Below are 19,339 nucleotides of genomic sequence, written 5' to 3' on the forward strand. Positions count from 1 at the left end.
TAGAGTCTCAGTCCCACGAGACACAAAAAAATTGCTCATGAGATCATTTATGAGGGTATGTCCCTAGATGGGCAATTCCAAGTAGCTTTCATAATTGACAAACTGCCTCTTAGCTGGAAGGACTTCAAAAACCTTCTAAGACATAAGACCAAAGAAATCTTTTTGGAATTTCGGATCACTCATCTTTTTATTGAAGAATAGACTCGTAAGCAAGATCAGAGAGAAGAGGTGCTGATTGTCTCCAACAATAGCACTAAGAAGAAATTCTCAGGTACGGTTCTCAAGCCTTCTGACACTAATTTCAATAATCAGAACCACAATGAGAATAAGGCTAAGAACATTAGTCGCAACAAGAATTGGACCCCTCAAAAGGTCCAATATGTTAGCCACCTACTAAGAATGACTCTAGAAACCTATTCACTTGCTTCAAGTGTGGGAAATCAGGTCATATGGCACGCAAGTGCAGAAATAAACCAATGGATCGTCCTCCTTGGGAAAACATGACTGATGAGCCATTTGTGGTTGTATTATCTAAGGTCACTATGGTTGGAGGAACTGATGGATGGTGGGTAGATACTAGCGCATCGCACCATGTCTACTATGATTGTGCTATGTTCAAAACATATACGGATGTTGATTACAATAAGGTGATGGTGGGTGACTCCCACACCACTGTTTTTGTTGGAACTGGTGATGTGGAGCTGAAGTTTACATCTCGGAAGACTCTAATTCTCAAAGATGTAATGCACACTCCAGAGATGAAGAAGAATCTAGTTTCTAGTTTTCTTCTTAATAAGGCTGGTTTTACCCAGACCATAGGAGCATACTTGTATACTTTTACTTGGAAAGATTAATTTGTTGGGAAATGGTACGCCACTGATGGAATGTTTAAATTAAATGTTGATGTTTCTATTAATAAAATTTCAGATTTTGTTTATATGTTTTGTGATTTTAATATTTGGCATTCTAGACTTTGTCATATTAATAAACGTGCAATTTCAAATTTGAGTAGCTTAGGTTTAATTCCAAAGTTATCTAAAAATGATTTTGAAATTTGTGAATCATGCAGTCAAGCGAAAATTTCAAAAAAAAACCTCATGAATCAGTAATATGAGAATCTGAGCCTTTAGATTTAATACACTCAGATATATGTGAATTAGATGGAATGTCAACTAGAAATGGTAAACGTTATTTATCACTTTTATTGATAAGTGTTCTGCTTTTACTTATGTATATCTTATGAAAAATAAAAGTGAAGCACTTGACATGTTTAAGTTATATGTAACTGAAATTGAAAATCAACTCAACAAGAAAATAAAGAAACTCAGAAGTGGTAGAGACACAAAGTATGACTCAAATATGTTTAATGATTTTCATAAAATAAATGACATTATTCCTGAAATAACTGCACCATATTCACCTGAAATGAATGGTAAAGCTGAAAGAAAGAATAGACTTTAACTGAATTAGTTGTAGCTATTATGTTAAGTTCCGGTGCAGCATCCTCTTGGTGGGTGAAATTTTATTAACTGTATGATATGTGCTAAATAGACTCCCCAAGGCTAAAAGCAAAATTTCCCCATATGAAATTATTAAGAATGGGCAACCAAACTTGTCTTATTTGAGAACTTGGGGTTGTCTGGCCTACGTCCAGATACCAGACCTTAAGAGAGTTAAACTCGCGATTAAAGCCTATGAATGTGTATTCATTGGGTATGTTGTAAACAACAAGGTGTACATGTTTTATGACCTGAACACAAAAGTGATCATTGAGTCTAATGATGCAGACTTCAATAAAATGAAATTCCCTTTTAAATTGAAGAATAGTGGGAGCACAACAACTAGTAATATACCTGTGATTAGCAATAATGATAATAACGATGGGTTAGAAATAGAACCTCGAAAAAGTAAGAGAACAAGGACTTCTAGAGAGTATGGACCTGATTATATGGTCCATACATTGGAAGAGGATCCATCAACTCTCAAAGAAACTTTGACTTCTTTGGATGCTGATTTGTGGCAAGAGGCCATAAATGATGAGATGGATTCTCTAGAGTCTAACAAGACCTGTCATTTAGCTGACTTGCCTCCTGGCTGCAAACCTATTGGTTGTAAGTGGATATTGAAAAAGAAACTGAAACCTGATGGCACAGTGGATAAATATAAGGTTTGCCTTGTAGCTAAGGGTGTAGGCAAAGGGAGAATGTAGATTTATTCGATACATTTTCACCTGTTACTAGAATAACATCCATTAGGGTACAAATTTTGCTTGATGCGATACACAATTTATTAGTACATCAAATGAATGTTAAGACTGTTGTCTTAAATGGTGATTTGTAAGAAGAAAACTATATGGAACAACCTGAAGGTTTTGTAATACAAGGGCAATAAAATAAGGTTTGCAAGTTAGATAAGTCGTTGTATGGTCTTAAGCAAGCACCTAAGCAGTGGCATGAAAAGTTTGACGACTTAATGATCTCGAATGAGCTTAAAGTGAATGAAAATGACAAATGTATTTATTATAAATCGGAAAATGACATTTGCACTATCATATATCTCTATGTAGACGATCTACTCATATTTGGTTCTAACATTCATGTTGTGAATAACATGAAATCATTGTTGTGTAACAAATTTGATATGAACGACATTGGAGAGACAAGTGTAATCCTTGGTATAAAAATTACTAGGTCAAAAGAAGGAATTTCTTTGGATCAATCTCACTATGTGGAAAAGATCTTAAAGAAATATAAATACTTTGACTGTAAACCTACTAGCACACTATACGATCCAAGTGTAAAACTTTTTAAGAATATTGGTGAAGGTGTAAGACAAGCTGAATATGCTAGCATCATTGGCAACCTTCGATATGCCACTGATTGCACTAGACCCGACATTGCCTATGTTGTGGGATTATTATGCAGGTTTACCAGTAGACCAAGTATGGAGCATTGGAATGCTATTGAAAGGGTAATGAGATACCTTAAGAAAACAATGATGTAGACGATCTACTCATATTTGGTTCTAACATTCATGTTGTGAATAACATGAAATCATTGTTGTGTAACAAATTTGATATGAACGACATTGGAGAGACAAGTGTAATCCTTGGTATAAAAATTACTAGGTCAAAAGAAGGAATTTCTTTGGATCAATCTCACTATGTGGAAAAGATCTTAAAGAAATATAAATACTTTGACTGTAAACCTGCTAGCACACCATATGATCCAAGTGTAAAAAAAATAAGAACATTGGTGAAGGTGTAAGGCAAGTTGAGTATGCTAGCATCGTTGGTAGCTTTCGGTATTCCACTGATTGCACTAAACCTGAATTGCCTATATTGTGGGATTATTATGCAGGTTTACCAATAGACCTATTATGGAGCATTTGCATGCTATAGAAAGGATAATGAGATACCTTAAGAAAACAATGAACCTTGGATTACATTACCAAAGGTTTCCAGCTGTCCTAGAAGGATTCAGCGATACTGATTGGAACACTCTTTCAGATGATTCCAAAGCAACCAATGGCTATATATTTAGCATAGTTGGTGGGGTTGTTTCTTGGAAGTCAAAGAAATAGACTATTTTGGCTCAATCCACTATGGAAGTGGGGATGATAGCACTAGCAACAACTAGTGAAGAAGCAAGTTGGCTGAGAAGTTTGCTTGCAAAGAATCTCCTATGGGAAAAACCAATTCCAAATGTGTTGATCCATTGTGATAATATCGTGGCTATTTCAAAACTGAGAATTGCTTTTATAACGGTAAGAAACAACAAATTCGTCATAAGCACAAGGTTATTAGAGAGTTACTCTCTACAGGAGCTGTTAGAGTGGATCATGTACGCACTAAGAATAACTTTGCAGATCCTTTGACGAAAGGACTAGCTAGAGAGAAAGTCCATCATACTTCTAAGAGTATGGGACTATTGCCCTTAGAACGAGGATCACTCATGATGGTAACTCGACCTAACTGACTGGAGATCCCAAGAAATAGGTTCAATGGGTAATAATAAGTCGTAAAGTGATATGAGAATGAACATGCTATAAAATTATGATAAGCATGATTCTTACAGTATATGTAAGGATGACTTAAACTCTTAATGAGATTTATACTCCAATTGAAGTGGAGTACCTAGGCTACAAGAGTACTTTTGATAGACTCACCTATGTGAATGTGGAAGGGGGGGCCGCTTCCTATGAAATTTTGGGCATAAATTTCTAGAGCGTTCATTATACTGGGATAGATGTCCATGGCCTTTAACACATGGGCTTTACAGAATACACCTTTGAAAATGTTGTGTGTGGTTTAATGTTGGAGATAGAGTTCAAGACTACGAGTCACTCTAGTAAAATCTGGATCTTATTCACTATGCAAAGGTTCAAGTCGTATGACACATTTGTTTATGCACAATCTTATTGAAAACCACATAAATTCACGGAAATCGTTTTTTTAATTTCAAGTGGGGGATTGTTGGAATTTATTGAAAAAATGATATTTTGAAGTGAAATAAAAAAACTCATTAGTCTTACTTTGCTTGGAGGAGGGAAGTTGAAAGGCTTTATAAGCCTTAAGTTGCGGTTCAACATTCTTTTTAATAAAATATTTATTTATTTATTTAATCTTTTGGGATTTTTTTGTTGATCAAGTCAACACACATGCAACAAGGAAAGAGCCGTTAGAGAGTCGTTGGAGTAGATCTCAGTCATTATGATAGAATCATTGGTAATAGAGTTGTTGGTGGAAGCATTGTTAGAGAGTCGTTGGAGGCCTCAGGTTATAAATAGAGGCATTCTTTCGTCATTATAATTTGCACCAAGTTGAAGGCGTTTACCTCTCAACTTCTCTTTCTCCCCTCCCCCCCTATATTCCACATACGCATTTTCGACAACCTTCTCCCTCTTTCTTTCTGTGACACTTGAGAATTAGCACTAGCAGCCAAAGTGAGAATTTCGAGAACTGACACTGGTAGTCAGTATTGTGGAAAAATTATTGGCACGGGTAACCATATTGTGAGAATTGGCACTGATAGTCATATTGTGGGTGTATTCGAGAGCGATTCTTACAGTGCAGTAAGAAATCGTATAATAGAGAACTAGACTGTTTATCCTGGGGACGGTGTGGTTGATAGTCTGCTTGCACAATTTTAGCAGTACCACGAAACGTCTTAAAGAGAGCGACCTGGTTGTGACTTAGTCAATAACGATTATTTCGTGTCATTCAGAATTGTTGCAAAATACGGTAACAACAGTTAATGAGTCCTATTGATCTAATGATAACCTTCACCTTTCGTAAAATAAAGTGAGACATATTTCTTAGTTGAATCAGACATGGGAGCCAAGATTATTAATCTTCTAAAGACATGTCTTCACTATGGTTCACTCTCTTTTCCTCCTCACAGCCTTTTTAATGAAGCCCAAAGGGGAAGATATATATCGGAAGATATTTTTAAAGAGAATAGAAACCTAAGAAAGATTAGTCCAATTGATTAGCCTAGGAGAAGAGAAGTAAATAATAATTGATTCAGAAAAATATAAGAAGATATCTTTAAAGGGGAGAGAAACCTAAGAAAGATTAGTCAAATTGATTCTAGGGGAATTAGAAGTAAAATTAATTGAATAATATGAAATTAATATTTTCATTCATATCTCTAATTAATTTCGGAGTGTGTGGCTAATCTCCCAACAAATGTCATATAGGGTGAAGAGATATTTTTGATAGTATTGTATCCCTAATCAATTAAAAGTTAAACTACCTTACACATGTTTGTCATAACACATGTTTGTTGATATGTCTATGTAGATAAGTTCTGACATCAACAACTCAACATTGTTATAATCGATAGCTCTAATATCTTAACTTTGTAATTTGCTTTGATATTGAATATATCATTGCTTTGATTCTGCTTAGACTCTCTCATATCTTTAGTGAAACTATATCTTAGAGAATTTGTTATTATTCGTATACATAAATACTTTGATACATATTCTTAATCTTCATCCCTTGATATATTATATGCCCTCATATTACTTATCACTTTGATATATCTTGCATGAATTGATTTTGAATTTTAGTATGTTAAAGTTCCATCTCAAAACCAATTGGCAATGAGAGGAGTAATCCAACATATATTTAAATCATTCTCGAGACAATGAGGTAGGTGATGTGAGACTTACATTTCAACATGCCCCCTCCACAAAAGTCTGTCGGACCAGGCGAAGGGTTACCTTTGACCCATAACTAAAGGGCAACTTTTGACCTATGACAACCGGAAAGAAGTTGGGCTCTGGCTATGATATCATGTTAATGTTCCATCTCAAAACCAATTGGCAGTGAGAAGAGTAGCCCAACAGGTATTTAAACCATTCCCGAGACAAGGAGGCAGATAATGTGAGACTTACTTTCCAACATGCCCCCTCCACATAAGTTTGTCGGACCAGGTGATGGGTTATACCTTTGACCCATAACTAAAGGGCATCTTTTGGCCCATGACAACCGGAAAGAATTTGGGCTCTGGCTCTAATACCATGTTAAGGTTCCATCTCAAAATCAATTGGCTGTGAGAGGAGTAATACAACAGATATTTAAATCATTCCCAAAATAATGAGGTAGGCGATGTGAGACTTACATTCCAATATAGTGTACTGGTCCACACAATGAAAATACCAACCTGTCTGAAATGTCATAATTTTATATGTTGATTAGTTTCAAAGGTTCACAAAATGTTCTTTATATTTGTCATCACGAAAAGGGATAGATGATTAAGTCAACCAATTTAATATTTGATACTTCATGACAACTTGAGAAGCAAATGTGAGAGATATTTCCAAAACATCTAAATATTACGGAAGATATATGAAGTAAGATGTTGGTTGGTCTAGTAGTGTGTGCTTGACATTGCCTTTCAGGTTGCAAGTTTGAATCTGGTTGTTGGCATTTTATTCACATTTTATTTATAATGTATATAAAATGAAAAATTGCATACCTCTAGGTTATGTTATGCATTCAGTAGAATTTAGAACCGTTAATCTATATACCCATTCAGATGAACAAGTGTATATTCCCAAATGTGTTTCTCTTCACCAAGTGACATTGTTATCTCTATAAATAGAGGCACTTGAAATCAGAATTGGACATACGAATTTTGATCTCTAAGAAATCGTCCTCCATTTCTCTAATGCATGAGAGAAGTGTAGGAACCATAAGTTTGTAAACTACTATTGAAAGATACGTTTGGTGTGTTTGTGCAAAACACATCAACGTTTTTCAAAGTAGCCTGAAGGGGATGCGTTGTTCCTATTTGCATCCAATATAGTTAAATTGGTGGAGACGAATCGAACCTAAAGGTTAGTGTGACAACACACGCTTTGGAGGTTTCTACATGCACATCATTAACCATTTTTTTTGTTCAAGTGATGCAACATCTTCCCATCAACAAATTTTCTCACAGCAAATCTATCCAAGTCTACTTCTCTTATAGTAAGGAGATGTCTAACTCCTCACTCTTTCTTCTTCCTCTTAAGAAAATATTCCTTTCTTGTTGTGAGGAATTACAACCAATTTGAAATTAGTGAGCACTCTAACAATCCCTAACCAACAAATCTAGCTAACATGATCTTGTAAATTAGAGATGATTGACTAAATGTAACTACGAAGCTTATTTTCTTTCAATACAAGTTTCTCTTTGATTTTCTTCCAAATAAGCACTTTAAATCTTCTCATTGGTCTTGAAAGAAAAATTAGATATGATGCCTTTGCATTGTGAAGTTTCCAACTTTTGAAAACAATTATTTTTCAGTTGGATACTCTGACTAATCGATTAATACTAAATCATAATCAATTATTTGATTTCAACAACTTGTAATAGATTAAGTATAGGTCGTAATTGATTATTTGGTGTAAAAATTATTTTCAAAGTAACTTTGAACCAATTAATGTAACATGAAGATCAATGACATATGGGTAAATGAGATTTTAAAGCCTATAACTCTATACAATACATCTTAAACCTAATAAAGATAAAGAGAAAAAATACATGCAGTGGCATCATAAAAGTTTCATATATTGTTAGTCTATCATTTACTATTCATTTTTAATTATCATTGACTCTTCAAAAAAGTAATACAAATGAATAATAAATGATACAATGATTGGATGTAAACTTTATATTTACAGTACATAAATATTATACCATAAAATAAAATTAAAAACACATGAATCTAAGATAATGTTGGGAGAACATCATAATGCCTTCAATGCGTTCTTGTACATATGTTGTGTTATTTTTTTGTACCACTCTATGTACTATCCACTTTTGATTGGTTGGAAAAAATCATTTAAATTAAAATTGTAATTATTAAATATTTTTTTGTCAAATCATATATCATGTCACATGGAATGACATAAAAGAGTGTAAAATCAAATCTATATCCATTGCTTTCAATGTCTGTACTCACCTATCTAAACTGTGTTTAGTGAATGAAAGAGTTTTAATCCGTAACTAATTACTGTTAAACACAATTCAACCCTGAAAATTTTTAATTTCAATATATTGTCATGACTTAAGTGAGAACAATTCTTATATAAAAAATATAAGAATAATAAATATAAGTCTTACAATCATATATGAATAATTATAATTAAAAGTTAGTTATTAATCATATAATCATTTCTTTTAACAATTGTTCACCTTTCTCACGTTAACAATTATTAGCACATTACATACCACACTTTTAGAAGTACTTACTTATTTTCCAACAATACAGTTTTACAGATTGTAATAATTAGATATATGGCTTTGACTTATTCACTTCCAATATCGCTTGACTAGCTTCCACCCTTTGTAAATTGTTTTATATTTATGTGGTGATGCAAATTTTACTTGAAAAAAGAAAGGTTTAAATACGTTTTAGCCTGTGTAAATAGTGGCCGTTTTGTTTTCTGTCCTTAAGAAAATTAATTTGATCCTTCATTTTTCGTTTACTTCTTTCATGACACCTTTAGACAATCTAAAACTAAAACGCTTCTAGATTTCTTAGTCCCTATTCTTCCTCTGAAACTTTCATGTCTGCTCCAAAAATTGAACCATTCTTCTCCAAATCTGAGGAAAAATATGTTTTTCACCAATAAGATATTAATTTATTGAGGTATGACCTAATTATAACCTCAGAATATATTAGACCAAAGGTCAAAAATTCAATTCATGATTGCAACACTTGTCAAAAGAGACAACCACAAATTCCGGAAAAAATTAATTCCTTATCTATGGCAAAAAGATACCCTATATGGTGAAACTGGCTTCTTGTTATGGAAGAGAGTTTGTAGTCTAGGTGCTCAAACTCAGGGAAGGGTTGTTTCTGATGTAAAAGGATGTCACGAAAGTCATCATTTTCAAAGTTACAAAATCTAAATCCCTCAGAATTGGCATTACCACACTTCATTATCAATATTTGGTTATTATTGTGAAGCAAAAATATGGGAAATTCAATAACCACTTCCTCAGGGCAAAAAATAATAGTTAAAAAGTCAAAAAATTCAAAGTCTTAAAAATTTGTTTGCTAATCGAGTTTTAAAGAGGGATGAATGGAAAAGGAAAGCTTGAGAGCGTGAAATATACATGTGATGTAACTTAAGGCCTTATATTGTCATTTTTCCGTTTCAAAAACCCAACTCGCAAATAGGCTTAAGACTCGGATATCGTCTGATCCATTGATCCCATTAATCAATGTGCACGGTAAAAAGCAAGCAAGTGTCCATAATTAATTAACCACAACATCTTATAAAACAATGTGCAAAACTAGATTTAAAAAATAATCTGAACATTTCATGTTATATACAACATTGATAATATCTCAGGCCATATTATCCTACTCTGAGAAAATTCTGGCTCAAACGAATGGACTTTGAATAGACCTAAAGGTTCTACATGGTATGATGGACCCAAAAAGTTCCAATATCTGTCCCCTTCCTTACAGGGAAGGACTAATGTACTTGTCAATGTCAGATTTAATTAAATTATGTATGACAGATTACTGATCTAATTGTGGTACAACTAGCTGATAAGCCTACTGTTAGCTTATACAACATGCTGAATTAATTACTATCACTATCACTGTCAGAATCTAGAAAACTAAACTCTCTCCATCCACTGAGTTTGATCAACACAGTTCCCCTGTTCTCTTCATACCATTCAATTGCCTCCTTTTCCAAAAGTTGTATAACCTGTATTAAGCATATCATAAGCAGCCATCATTTATAAAATGTCCCTTCAATGACCCCATGATCAGGAGTTTCTAGGATTTAAACAAGAAATCAAAATTCAGATATAGGGTTCGATTCCTAGTGGTGTAAGGTCCGCTAGATTCCAAAAGATCAAGAGTTCGATTCCTGAGAGCGACATTTGTTGGGAGGAGCAGCCATGCACCCCGAAAGGAATTAGTTCCTTACACATAGGGTGAGGGGATACCCTTGGTAGTACCCAAAAAAATTAAAAAACTGGTATAGAACAAACCACCCTTTTCCTTGCAACAATCAAACTCAAAGTTATAAGCAAACTTGTATTTGTATTGAAAACTTTGGTAGCGTTTGTCACTAGGACAGAACAAAGGGGAGTGTCCTAATCTATTCTCTTCTGTTCGACTCTTCAAGTAGAACCCAAATATCATGTTTTTTTAACTCTTTTGTCATGTCTTTTTTATAAACTATGTCAAACATAGAATAGAACCCATATGATTTGTTCTGCTCCAATCTAACAAATCTACCAAACACTACTTTTGTTTCATTATATATCGGAAAATTAAAGATTGATAAGTGGATGGATTGAAGTTAAACCATACTGATTGTTTCAGCTTCGACTTTCCAACACCATGTGAGCCGCATCCTGTGATAACCCTTAGTGTCTGGACAGCTGAAGCACACATAAAAAGGCAATTAGATAACATGCAATTTAAGAATACAGAGACATTTTAGTCTAAAGTAACAATGGAAAAAGTGAGATCCTAGATCCTCAGAAAACGCTTACAGGGAACGTATGACCCAAACAGAAGGTGAAGTTTCAGCATTCTCATTGCTGGTTTCACATGTTGCCCATGCAAATCAATAGTTATCACATTTTCAATATCCCTGTTTCTGCATATCACTAACAATAGCTTAAAAGAGCAAGAATACACAAGTAGAAAAAGGCAGAGGGTTCTCTGCTTTTGCTCTCTTTAGGGAAATCCACTAACCTAGCTAGAAATATGTCCTGGCTTGCCTTAGTATCTGCTCTCTGAGCTAACTTAGTTTTTTCTTTACCCTAGCCAAATGCAGAAATAGTTAGCATGATATAAAATTAGTAGTAATCAACATATAACCACCACACGGTAAAATAGTTCGTGTCCCACTCAACCATAAAACACAGAAATCATTAACTAAAAGGTTACTTCTATAAAGCAATTAACCATGAAAAAGAATGGATAAGACATAATAGTATTTGGATCTAATCTCCACACAAACAAGCAAATACTTGAGAACTTAAAGGGCATAAGAAAAGATAATAAAATACACACATGAATAGAGGAAGCATTGACGCAAAACATTCAGAGGAAACCTTATCAGGCTAGTCCAATATTTAGATAAAAAAGCAATACAATCTTTTAACCTTTATTTATATACTTAATCAGCCTACCAGATTTAGCAGCCAAACTTCAAGCCATCTCAAAGATAAAAGGATAATTATAAAAAATACAGCTGGCACAAATATAATGACTCATTTTTCACACACAAAATTCTGTTGTTCTTCTTAAAGAAGAATTAACCTGGTCAGAAAGATACGCAGCATATGCCCGATTTCCTTTGCTATATGCTGATGCAGCCTGGAATTATGTTAACCCTATCAGTCTTGACTCTCAACTGACATCTGAACTCCTTAAAAATGGCTTAAGAATCAGAAAGTTACATAAATCACATAAATCACAAACTTACTTTCTGAAAATAAGATTTTGTTGTACCCCAGTGCTGCTTCGCATCTTCCCTAAACATGTGATACTCATCTCCTTTAGCTACATACCATAAAAATTAATAAATAAACTGTCAAGGAAATCATCAAATTTAAGCATATGGAAAGAAAAACAACTCAAAAGACTAAATAAACAGAATAGTTGAAGTAAATGAACCGATGATTACATAGCTTCCAACTTCTCTACTCATGTCACATTTTGGAGAATAACATTTAGATAATCCACCAATGGGTAGTGTTTTGGAGAGTAACATTTTGGAGAATGACCTCACCAATGTCAATTCAACCATCTTTGAAACTAAGCCTTAAATAAGTGCATTACAAGCAAACGAACTTGGAAAAGAAGCACTCATAAGGTCCCATCTCGTATCAGAATGAAAAAGTATGCAAAAGCACAAATGAGCATGCAACAGATTCATAAAAAGCACAAATGAGCATGCAACAGATTCATAAAAATCACAAATTTGGAACTACTGTAGATCAGACAACTATTGTCTAACAATAAAATGGAAACTCAGCCATAAAGCATTATTAAAAAAGAGCCACTATATGCAAGCAACAGTATTTCAAAATTTCCATTAAGTACCATAAGCAGGCTGCTGAGGTTCTGCAATGTGTGGGGAAACAGCAAACCCAGGTCCCAAAGACTGCATTTTCTGTACTACATTTCTCCAGTCCATGGTGTCGTTGTCATGTTCAGAGCTTTTGGGAATATTAAATAAAGATTCCAACACCTTCTGAGGAAGATCATACTTTGTACATCCTGGGCTAATAGGATCATTGGCTTTAGAACTACAGAGGACATCTGCATAATTCCTAAAACCAAGAAACAACTAAGCTAGTGGAGTTAGGTTTCAAATACTAAGATCCTTGATTATGAGGAAGTTGAGATTCAAATGGAGTATTATGGCATTTAAGGGATTGACACGTATATTCCAGAATAGGAATATATCAAAGGGGCAAACCAAATTTCAAATAGAGTTCTATATTAGGTTTAATTCTAAAAAAGTGGAATAAAATATGAGTATGTATATGTTTAATGATAATCACTGGGCCTAACACATTTATTGGTGGCTTGTGCTAAGATTACAGCTTTGGCTCAAAATTGAGTTTGCCACCATTTGATACAAGGACTTGAGCAAGATAAGAATTTGGCTCACTCAGCTTAATTAAAAACCTAATTGAGATGACTATGACGGGTCCCCTAATTACAGAAGATTTCAACTAAATGACTGTGCTTCGATTAGTTCAATGCATACCTGCATTGAATCTTAAAAATGTTGTAAATGTATAACTAGAATACAATCTAAACATTATGCACAAGACCGATACATTGACAATATTCAACTTCCAACTCAGATTTCTACTATCCATAATGCCCTGGCCACATTGTTGTTACCATCACAGAAAATACTGGTGCACTAACTATGAACTGACAATGGAATAAATACTGATAAATTACCTGTAAGATCCTAGAGACCAGAAATTATCAGAAAGTTCAACATCCGATGAAAGAGATGCACACTCTGATCTCCTATCTGTCAACTGTGACAAATTCTGTTATGTATGGTACCGTATGGAAGCAGAAGTTAAAATTCATCCAAAATCAACAATCTTGCAACTCTACAGAGATGACTATACAAGTACTATAAAAACTACACTATACTACAATCCCAATAAGCTCATATGAGTTTTCCAAAAGAGGAAATATGATCATCAGTCCAATGATAAAACAACAGTGAATTTGAAACGGCAGTAGACAAAATTATATATTACCACTTACATTGTCATTGTGATCAACAAGGAATCTCATATCATCAATTTTGTCTACTTTGAAATCAGGGTGTCTATAATTCCTGTATTGCTCATTTGTGGATGCAGTTAAATCAAGCAATATATCCAAGGCCTGGAAAGTCATATTCACAGCTAAACATATTAATTACCATAGCTATATTGAAATGGTGTAGCACTCTAAAGCTCCAGTAGGGATGCAAAAGAAGTTACTGCAATACCATTACTATCCAGCAACATAACAATATGTTCATGCTAATGAATGCAAAAACAAAACAGCAGTCCCCCCAATCCCAAGCATGCTGAGCAACAAACTAAGAAAAAAAAGCAGAGAACATAAGCGACTAAATATTCAATCCAATACCCATAAAAGTGTGTGAGAGAGAAGACAAAAGGCAAAAGAATAAAAGCCATTCCCACTGAGTGGGGTTGATCAAAAGGATTCCATTCATCCATTGCACTTAAATTAGATCCTACCATCTTTTCCTCAATAGGTGCTAACCAACATTCTGTCTAATGCATTCATTCTTGATCTTGTTCTGTATTGCATGTGCACTCATCCACCAGAACACCCTTGTATCTACAACACTTAGTTTACGTTTCTTGTTGCCTCTTTACCACCCAGCATTCAATCCATATTGCATTGCATATCATACGGTGGTGCAGAAAAAAATTCCTTTAAGCTTGCAAGGCACATTAAAATCACAAATAACACTTAAAACATTTCTCTATTTCATTTTCCCAATTTGAATCATATGGTTTACATCTCCGTCTATTTTTATGTCACTTTGTATGATAGATCAATTAACCAAAACCGTTGGACTTGTAGTATAACCTTCAATTTTCACCTCTAAACCAGAGAGAAATGCATTTCATGTACTCCGTTTTGATTCTATTTAATTGAAAACTAAATTTTTTCTCCACAGCTTTAGTTTACCTTTTATTCCCTCTCTCAAATCTCCCTACTACACAATGCATGCATTGTGGCACCGACTTTTGGATATGCATATGCTAAAGAAACAAATCCAAAACCAAGGTAAAATGATAAGGGCCCAAAGATGACCCTTGGTATCATCCTTTACTTACTAGGAAATCCTTAGTGACCTCACCATGTGTTTTCACCCTATTTTAACCTCGTCATAAGTATCTCTGGTCACTCAAATATAAGCAATAAAAACTCTTCTCTTCCCCAAAGCTTTCCACAGGAACATTCTTAGTACCCTCTGAAGGGACTTTCCTAGGTCAATAAAAACAATGTATAATTCTTATTCTTCCTTGGGTGCTTCATCAATCGTAGTAAAAGGTACATTGAAATATTGTTTCCCTGGTTGACCTGTCTAGCATAAAACAGATTTTGGTTTTCCAAAGCAAAAGACTCTTGCCTTAATCTTCGTTCAGTAGTCCATTTCAATATTTTAAAACTTTGAAATCTCGGGTCAAACCTGGACCCTTATTGATAAGTGGGGTGCATATTTGACGTCAACGTTAGCAGAGACATGCAGAGAGTAGCCAAATTCAACAGTAGCATTCGAGTGGCACCACATGAAAAGTTAAAATTATTGTTTCATTCATAAAAGTTCCATAACATAGATAAATCAACACCAAAAATATTCTCCAAATCCATAATTAGTAAATGATATGTCAATACCATTTTTTGTATTAAACAAGATTTCATAGAGAGATAATAGGATTAAAAAACAGTGCTCTCCTAAATCAAAACTAACAGGGAGAGAAAGAAATCAAGATTAAACCATGTACCACCAAAAAGGTGCACAAAAACAAATACTGACTAAAAATAAGGATTTTATTGACCTCAGCCCTAAGGATAAGAATTTAAAACAGGTAAGTATGTATTGGAAAATGATGTATTTAATCAATCGCAAAGTAGTGGACTTAGTTTTTCAACTCTATCCTCAGCCCTAAGGATTAGGTTAACAGTACCATTAAAATAATGAACACCAAGTATCAATGATTCAAGAAAAGAACAAATTGAGATAGTAATGCACCTTTTCAATATTATATCCGCACTGACCTGCATGCAAATGCAAATTCCATGGTCAGAAATATGCCAAAAGAAACTAACCCCTTGAACAAAATATCATAACTGACAGCAGCATAAACAAATGTACTTACAATGTCCCAAGCAACTGTTGTAAAGAGATTATATAATTCCCACAGGCTTATACAAACGGGTTAATATTTTTTAAGTTGAAATAAAAATGAATCTTATTTAAGTACAAATATGTAGGGCATATATGAGGAACTTTTGAAGAGTTGTATGGTCGGAAGAGTTGCATGGCTTTTATAGTCTCGGGAAAATTCAAAAGACAACAAAACAGTATTAAAATCAAAGAAATGCATCCATAGTTCCAAACTAATTAAACTTTGGAAAATCAGGTAGAGAAGGCATAGTGACAAAACACAATGGAACGGATGGTTATTCTATTTTCTTTAGTTCCACCCTTTTGGTAGAACCAAAATGTCTCACTTTTAATCTCATGTTCTCTTCTATGCATAAAATGGACCAAACATATATTAAAGCTCATACATTCTAGCACCTGTTGTGTAATGTTAAAATGTCTACCTACGAACCTACATATAAGGGTACAAAAGTGAAAATAGAAATTTAAAAGGGTGACCCAGTGCATGAGGCTCCCACCTAGTAGAATCTAGAGAGGATAGATTTATGCAACCCTACGTCCAGGTCATAAGGCAAACAACCTTTCCAGTGCGTTGAGGCTCACCCTCTATGATTAAAAATAAAAACATTGTCAATCTCTAGTACTGTTTCCTATAACTAATAAATTCCTAATTGGAGAACATCATCGGGATATCACACTATCCTATGACCAACGGGAGGTTGGCTCATGGAGTAATGTCTCCTTGCCTTTAAGGCTTTAAGCAAGGACTTGAATTTGAGTCTAACGTATGGAGAAAGCCCCACTGAGGAGCTAGTCCCACTATGTTATCGACGTTCTCGGCCTAAACAATATTTTACACATGTGGAGGATAAATTTGGGCATGTATAGACTCCAGATCAAAAAATTCCGCATTAAATTGGGTTTATTCAAGTATGAAGTCTCACATTCGATATGAGAAGAGTTGCGAAAGAGTTTATAAGTAGAAAAGGCTCATAGAACTAGAGCTTAAGGTTTTGGTTCAAGACGTGGTGTATCACTTGTGGCTCTCCACTCTTCTCATGCCTTGATAACAATGGAACTCTCCGGTGGTTGGAGGCTCCCCAATCACAGTCTGGTCCAACAAGTGGAATTAGAACCACACTTGAGGGGATATTATTGGGTTTGTTCGAATGTGAAGTCCACATTGAATATGAGGGAAGGATTGAAATAGCTTATAAGTAGAAAAAACTCATAGAATTAATGTCTTAAGGTTTTGGTTCAAGACATGATATCTTACTTGTAGCTCACTACTCTTCCCATACACCCATAACAATGAAACTCCCTAGTACTTGAAGGCTCTCCAGTTTGGTCAAACACATACATAGTTAACAACAAAAACTTTTTACCACCGGATAAGGTCCACTACATGGATTTAATAACATCCTATATCATTCAAAAAAAGGTGAGCCTCAGCACATCCATAAGATTGTTGGATAGTACCCAACATGTCATAAGTTCAAATCCTGGAAATAACATCTCACGGAGTGCATCTGCTCTTCCCAAATCCCACTAGATAAGATCATAAGAGTATATTGGGCTGCCCTATTTTTTAATTATCATTCAACAAAAACAGTCAACAAACAAACAAGCCATAGGGTTGACTACATGATATCATTCAATTTCTCAGTTAGAAACCAAGACTTTTACAAAATCAAACTTAAAAAAAATAAAAAATAAAAAACTACTCACACAGAACATCTCTAACAACAGCCAAATTAAGATCAGAATCCTTTCCAAGCATAGAACACATGAACTGTTCTGCTTCTTCCTTATCAACAATAATCTCAGCACCACCACCGCCACTAGAACCAAAACCCTTATTCCTATTGCAATTCCTTCCCACATAGCCTTTCCCTAAAACCGTTGAAACCGTACCCGTAGCAGCAACCACCTTCTTCTTCTGATTCCGACCACCGAAACACTCCAAAAACCCCTCCGATGAACCCGAACTCGAAGAACCCACATCAGATCCCGAAACACCGCTGTACGATGAAGAATACGAGGTAGAAGAACAGGAGGAAGGTTCTTCGGCGTTGTTTTCCGTCAAACCCTTCATTAGGATCTCCGAAGCCTTGTCGGGATCGCCACCTGCTTCAGCATAGGCTATAGAAGCTTCCTCCATTGAAGACAGAGAGAAAGCTTCAACCAGAGATTCCAAAACGTTGCGTTTCGATGATTCTTGTTCGGATTCCAAAACTTTGCGTTTTGGTTGTTGTTTAGGGTCGTCGAGTTTTTTATTGGGTCGATGCTTCTTCTTCCTCCTCGCATTCTTCATGATTGGGAATGGATCTGGGGAAGTGAAAGGAAGAGGAAGAAGAAATTCAGAGGATGGAATTGTTGTGAAGAAATTGAGAGGAAGGAAAAAGATGGGAATGGTTGTGATGAATTTGATGAAAGAATGGTTGGTGGGTACTAGAGGTGTGTTTGGCCACTTTTATTTGATTTTTGTTTTTTTATTCCAAGTAGAAGTGAGCAAAAATACATAAGACTACAATTTAGTCAATGTTTTTTTCAACAACAAAAAAAAATTACATGAGTAAACGCTCTATTAAAAAGGAGCTTATATAGTTTATTTGGAAGCCCAATTTTGAAGCTTTTCAGGCTTATCAAGAGGTTATCTGTTACTTTAATCTAATTGGTTCCGCATATTCTTATTTGAAATAAAATTTGTTTTAATTATCTCCTTTTCTTTATTTCCCTCTCTAATCCTAAAATATGAATTACATTTATTTTACCTTTTTACCTCTCTATCACACCTACTATTTTGTTGTCTCTATTTCTCCCTCATATCATTAGTGCTTCTTTGTTCCTATCTCATCATCGTTTTGAGGCTATTTGTTCTTGACGTGTATTTACTAAAGCCCTTTATAAGAGTAATGTTTCAATCAAATCAAATGTTATGCAATCTGCGCCCGACATCAAATCTTCCATCAAATGAGAAGATCTCCTCAAACCGATTCAAACAGTTAAATTATCTAATTTGATAGGATGATTTTATATATAAAATTATCATTTTTATATATAAATATATATAGTTATATTTAAATACAAAATTTTATATAATTAATATTTATGTGTAAATATTTTTTTTTGTTTCCCACATATATTCTCACACTAGAGGCAATCTTGTCCGAGTTGGGAACATCAACAGTTATGTAGATCTAACTCTCCCATCGGGTATTCTTTCCATCCACAAGACTCGAACTCGAGACATTGCTTAAGGAAAATCAAACATGTATCACTTAAACCAACACTCATTGATTATGTGTAAATATATTGAAATGACATCTTTCCACTTTTTTGGATCAGAGTAAAACAAAGTATTAGAGTAGTGTTTTATTTTTTAAAAATTTTAAGTGAACTGTCCAGTTC

At 34.5% G+C, this 19,339-nt stretch overlaps 1 protein-coding gene and 1 long non-coding RNA gene across 3 annotated transcripts; one reads left to right on the forward strand and one right to left on the reverse strand.

Moving 5' to 3' along the window:
* On the reverse strand, window positions 9,760-18,406 carry LOC109329967 (SMR domain-containing protein At5g58720). 2 transcript variants are annotated; one of them, XM_019563900.1, is made up of 11 exons: window positions 17,657-18,406; window positions 15,794-15,819; window positions 13,780-13,902; window positions 13,459-13,553; window positions 12,583-12,812; window positions 11,963-12,039; window positions 11,797-11,853; window positions 11,227-11,294; window positions 11,022-11,128; window positions 10,837-10,907; window positions 9,760-10,222 (listed from the first exon to the last, which is right to left on the reverse strand). In XM_019563900.1, the coding sequence occupies exons 1-11, from the start codon at window positions 18,240-18,242 to the stop codon at window positions 10,094-10,096; spliced, it is 1,569 nt and encodes a 522-aa protein (XP_019419445.1). In that variant the 5' UTR covers window positions 18,243-18,406; the 3' UTR covers window positions 9,760-10,093. The 2 variants fall into 2 exon arrangements, with proteins under 2 accessions (XP_019419445.1, XP_019419446.1); XM_019563901.1 differs by having other exon boundaries at window positions 13,459-13,541; window positions 17,657-18,405.
* LOC109329968 lies at window positions 13,909-14,490 on the forward strand. The gene is made up of 2 exons (XR_002105600.1): window positions 13,909-14,210; window positions 14,282-14,490. It is a non-coding gene; the product is annotated as an uncharacterized LOC109329968 (long non-coding RNA).

The sequence above is a fragment of the Lupinus angustifolius genome, chromosome LG16 (assembly GCF_001865875.1).
Source record: "Lupinus angustifolius cultivar Tanjil chromosome LG16, LupAngTanjil_v1.0, whole genome shotgun sequence".
Classification (NCBI taxonomy): domain Eukaryota; kingdom Viridiplantae; phylum Streptophyta; class Magnoliopsida; order Fabales; family Fabaceae; genus Lupinus; species Lupinus angustifolius.

Bases quoted from the DNA above. Each gene is read 5' to 3' on its own strand.
- LOC109329967 (XM_019563900.1), bottom strand. From the start codon at position 18,242: ATGAAGAATGCGAGGAGGAAGAAGAAGCATCGACCCAATAAAAAACTC. The intron at 12,813-13,458 runs GTAATTTATCAG...TCTTGGTTTTAG, and splicing joins TGGTCTCTAGGATCTTACAG to GAATTATGCAGATGTCCTCT. The intron at 10,908-11,021 runs GTAAGCGTTTTC...TGTGTGCTTCAG, and splicing joins GTTTGGGTCATACGTTCCCT to CTGTCCAGACACTAAGGGTT.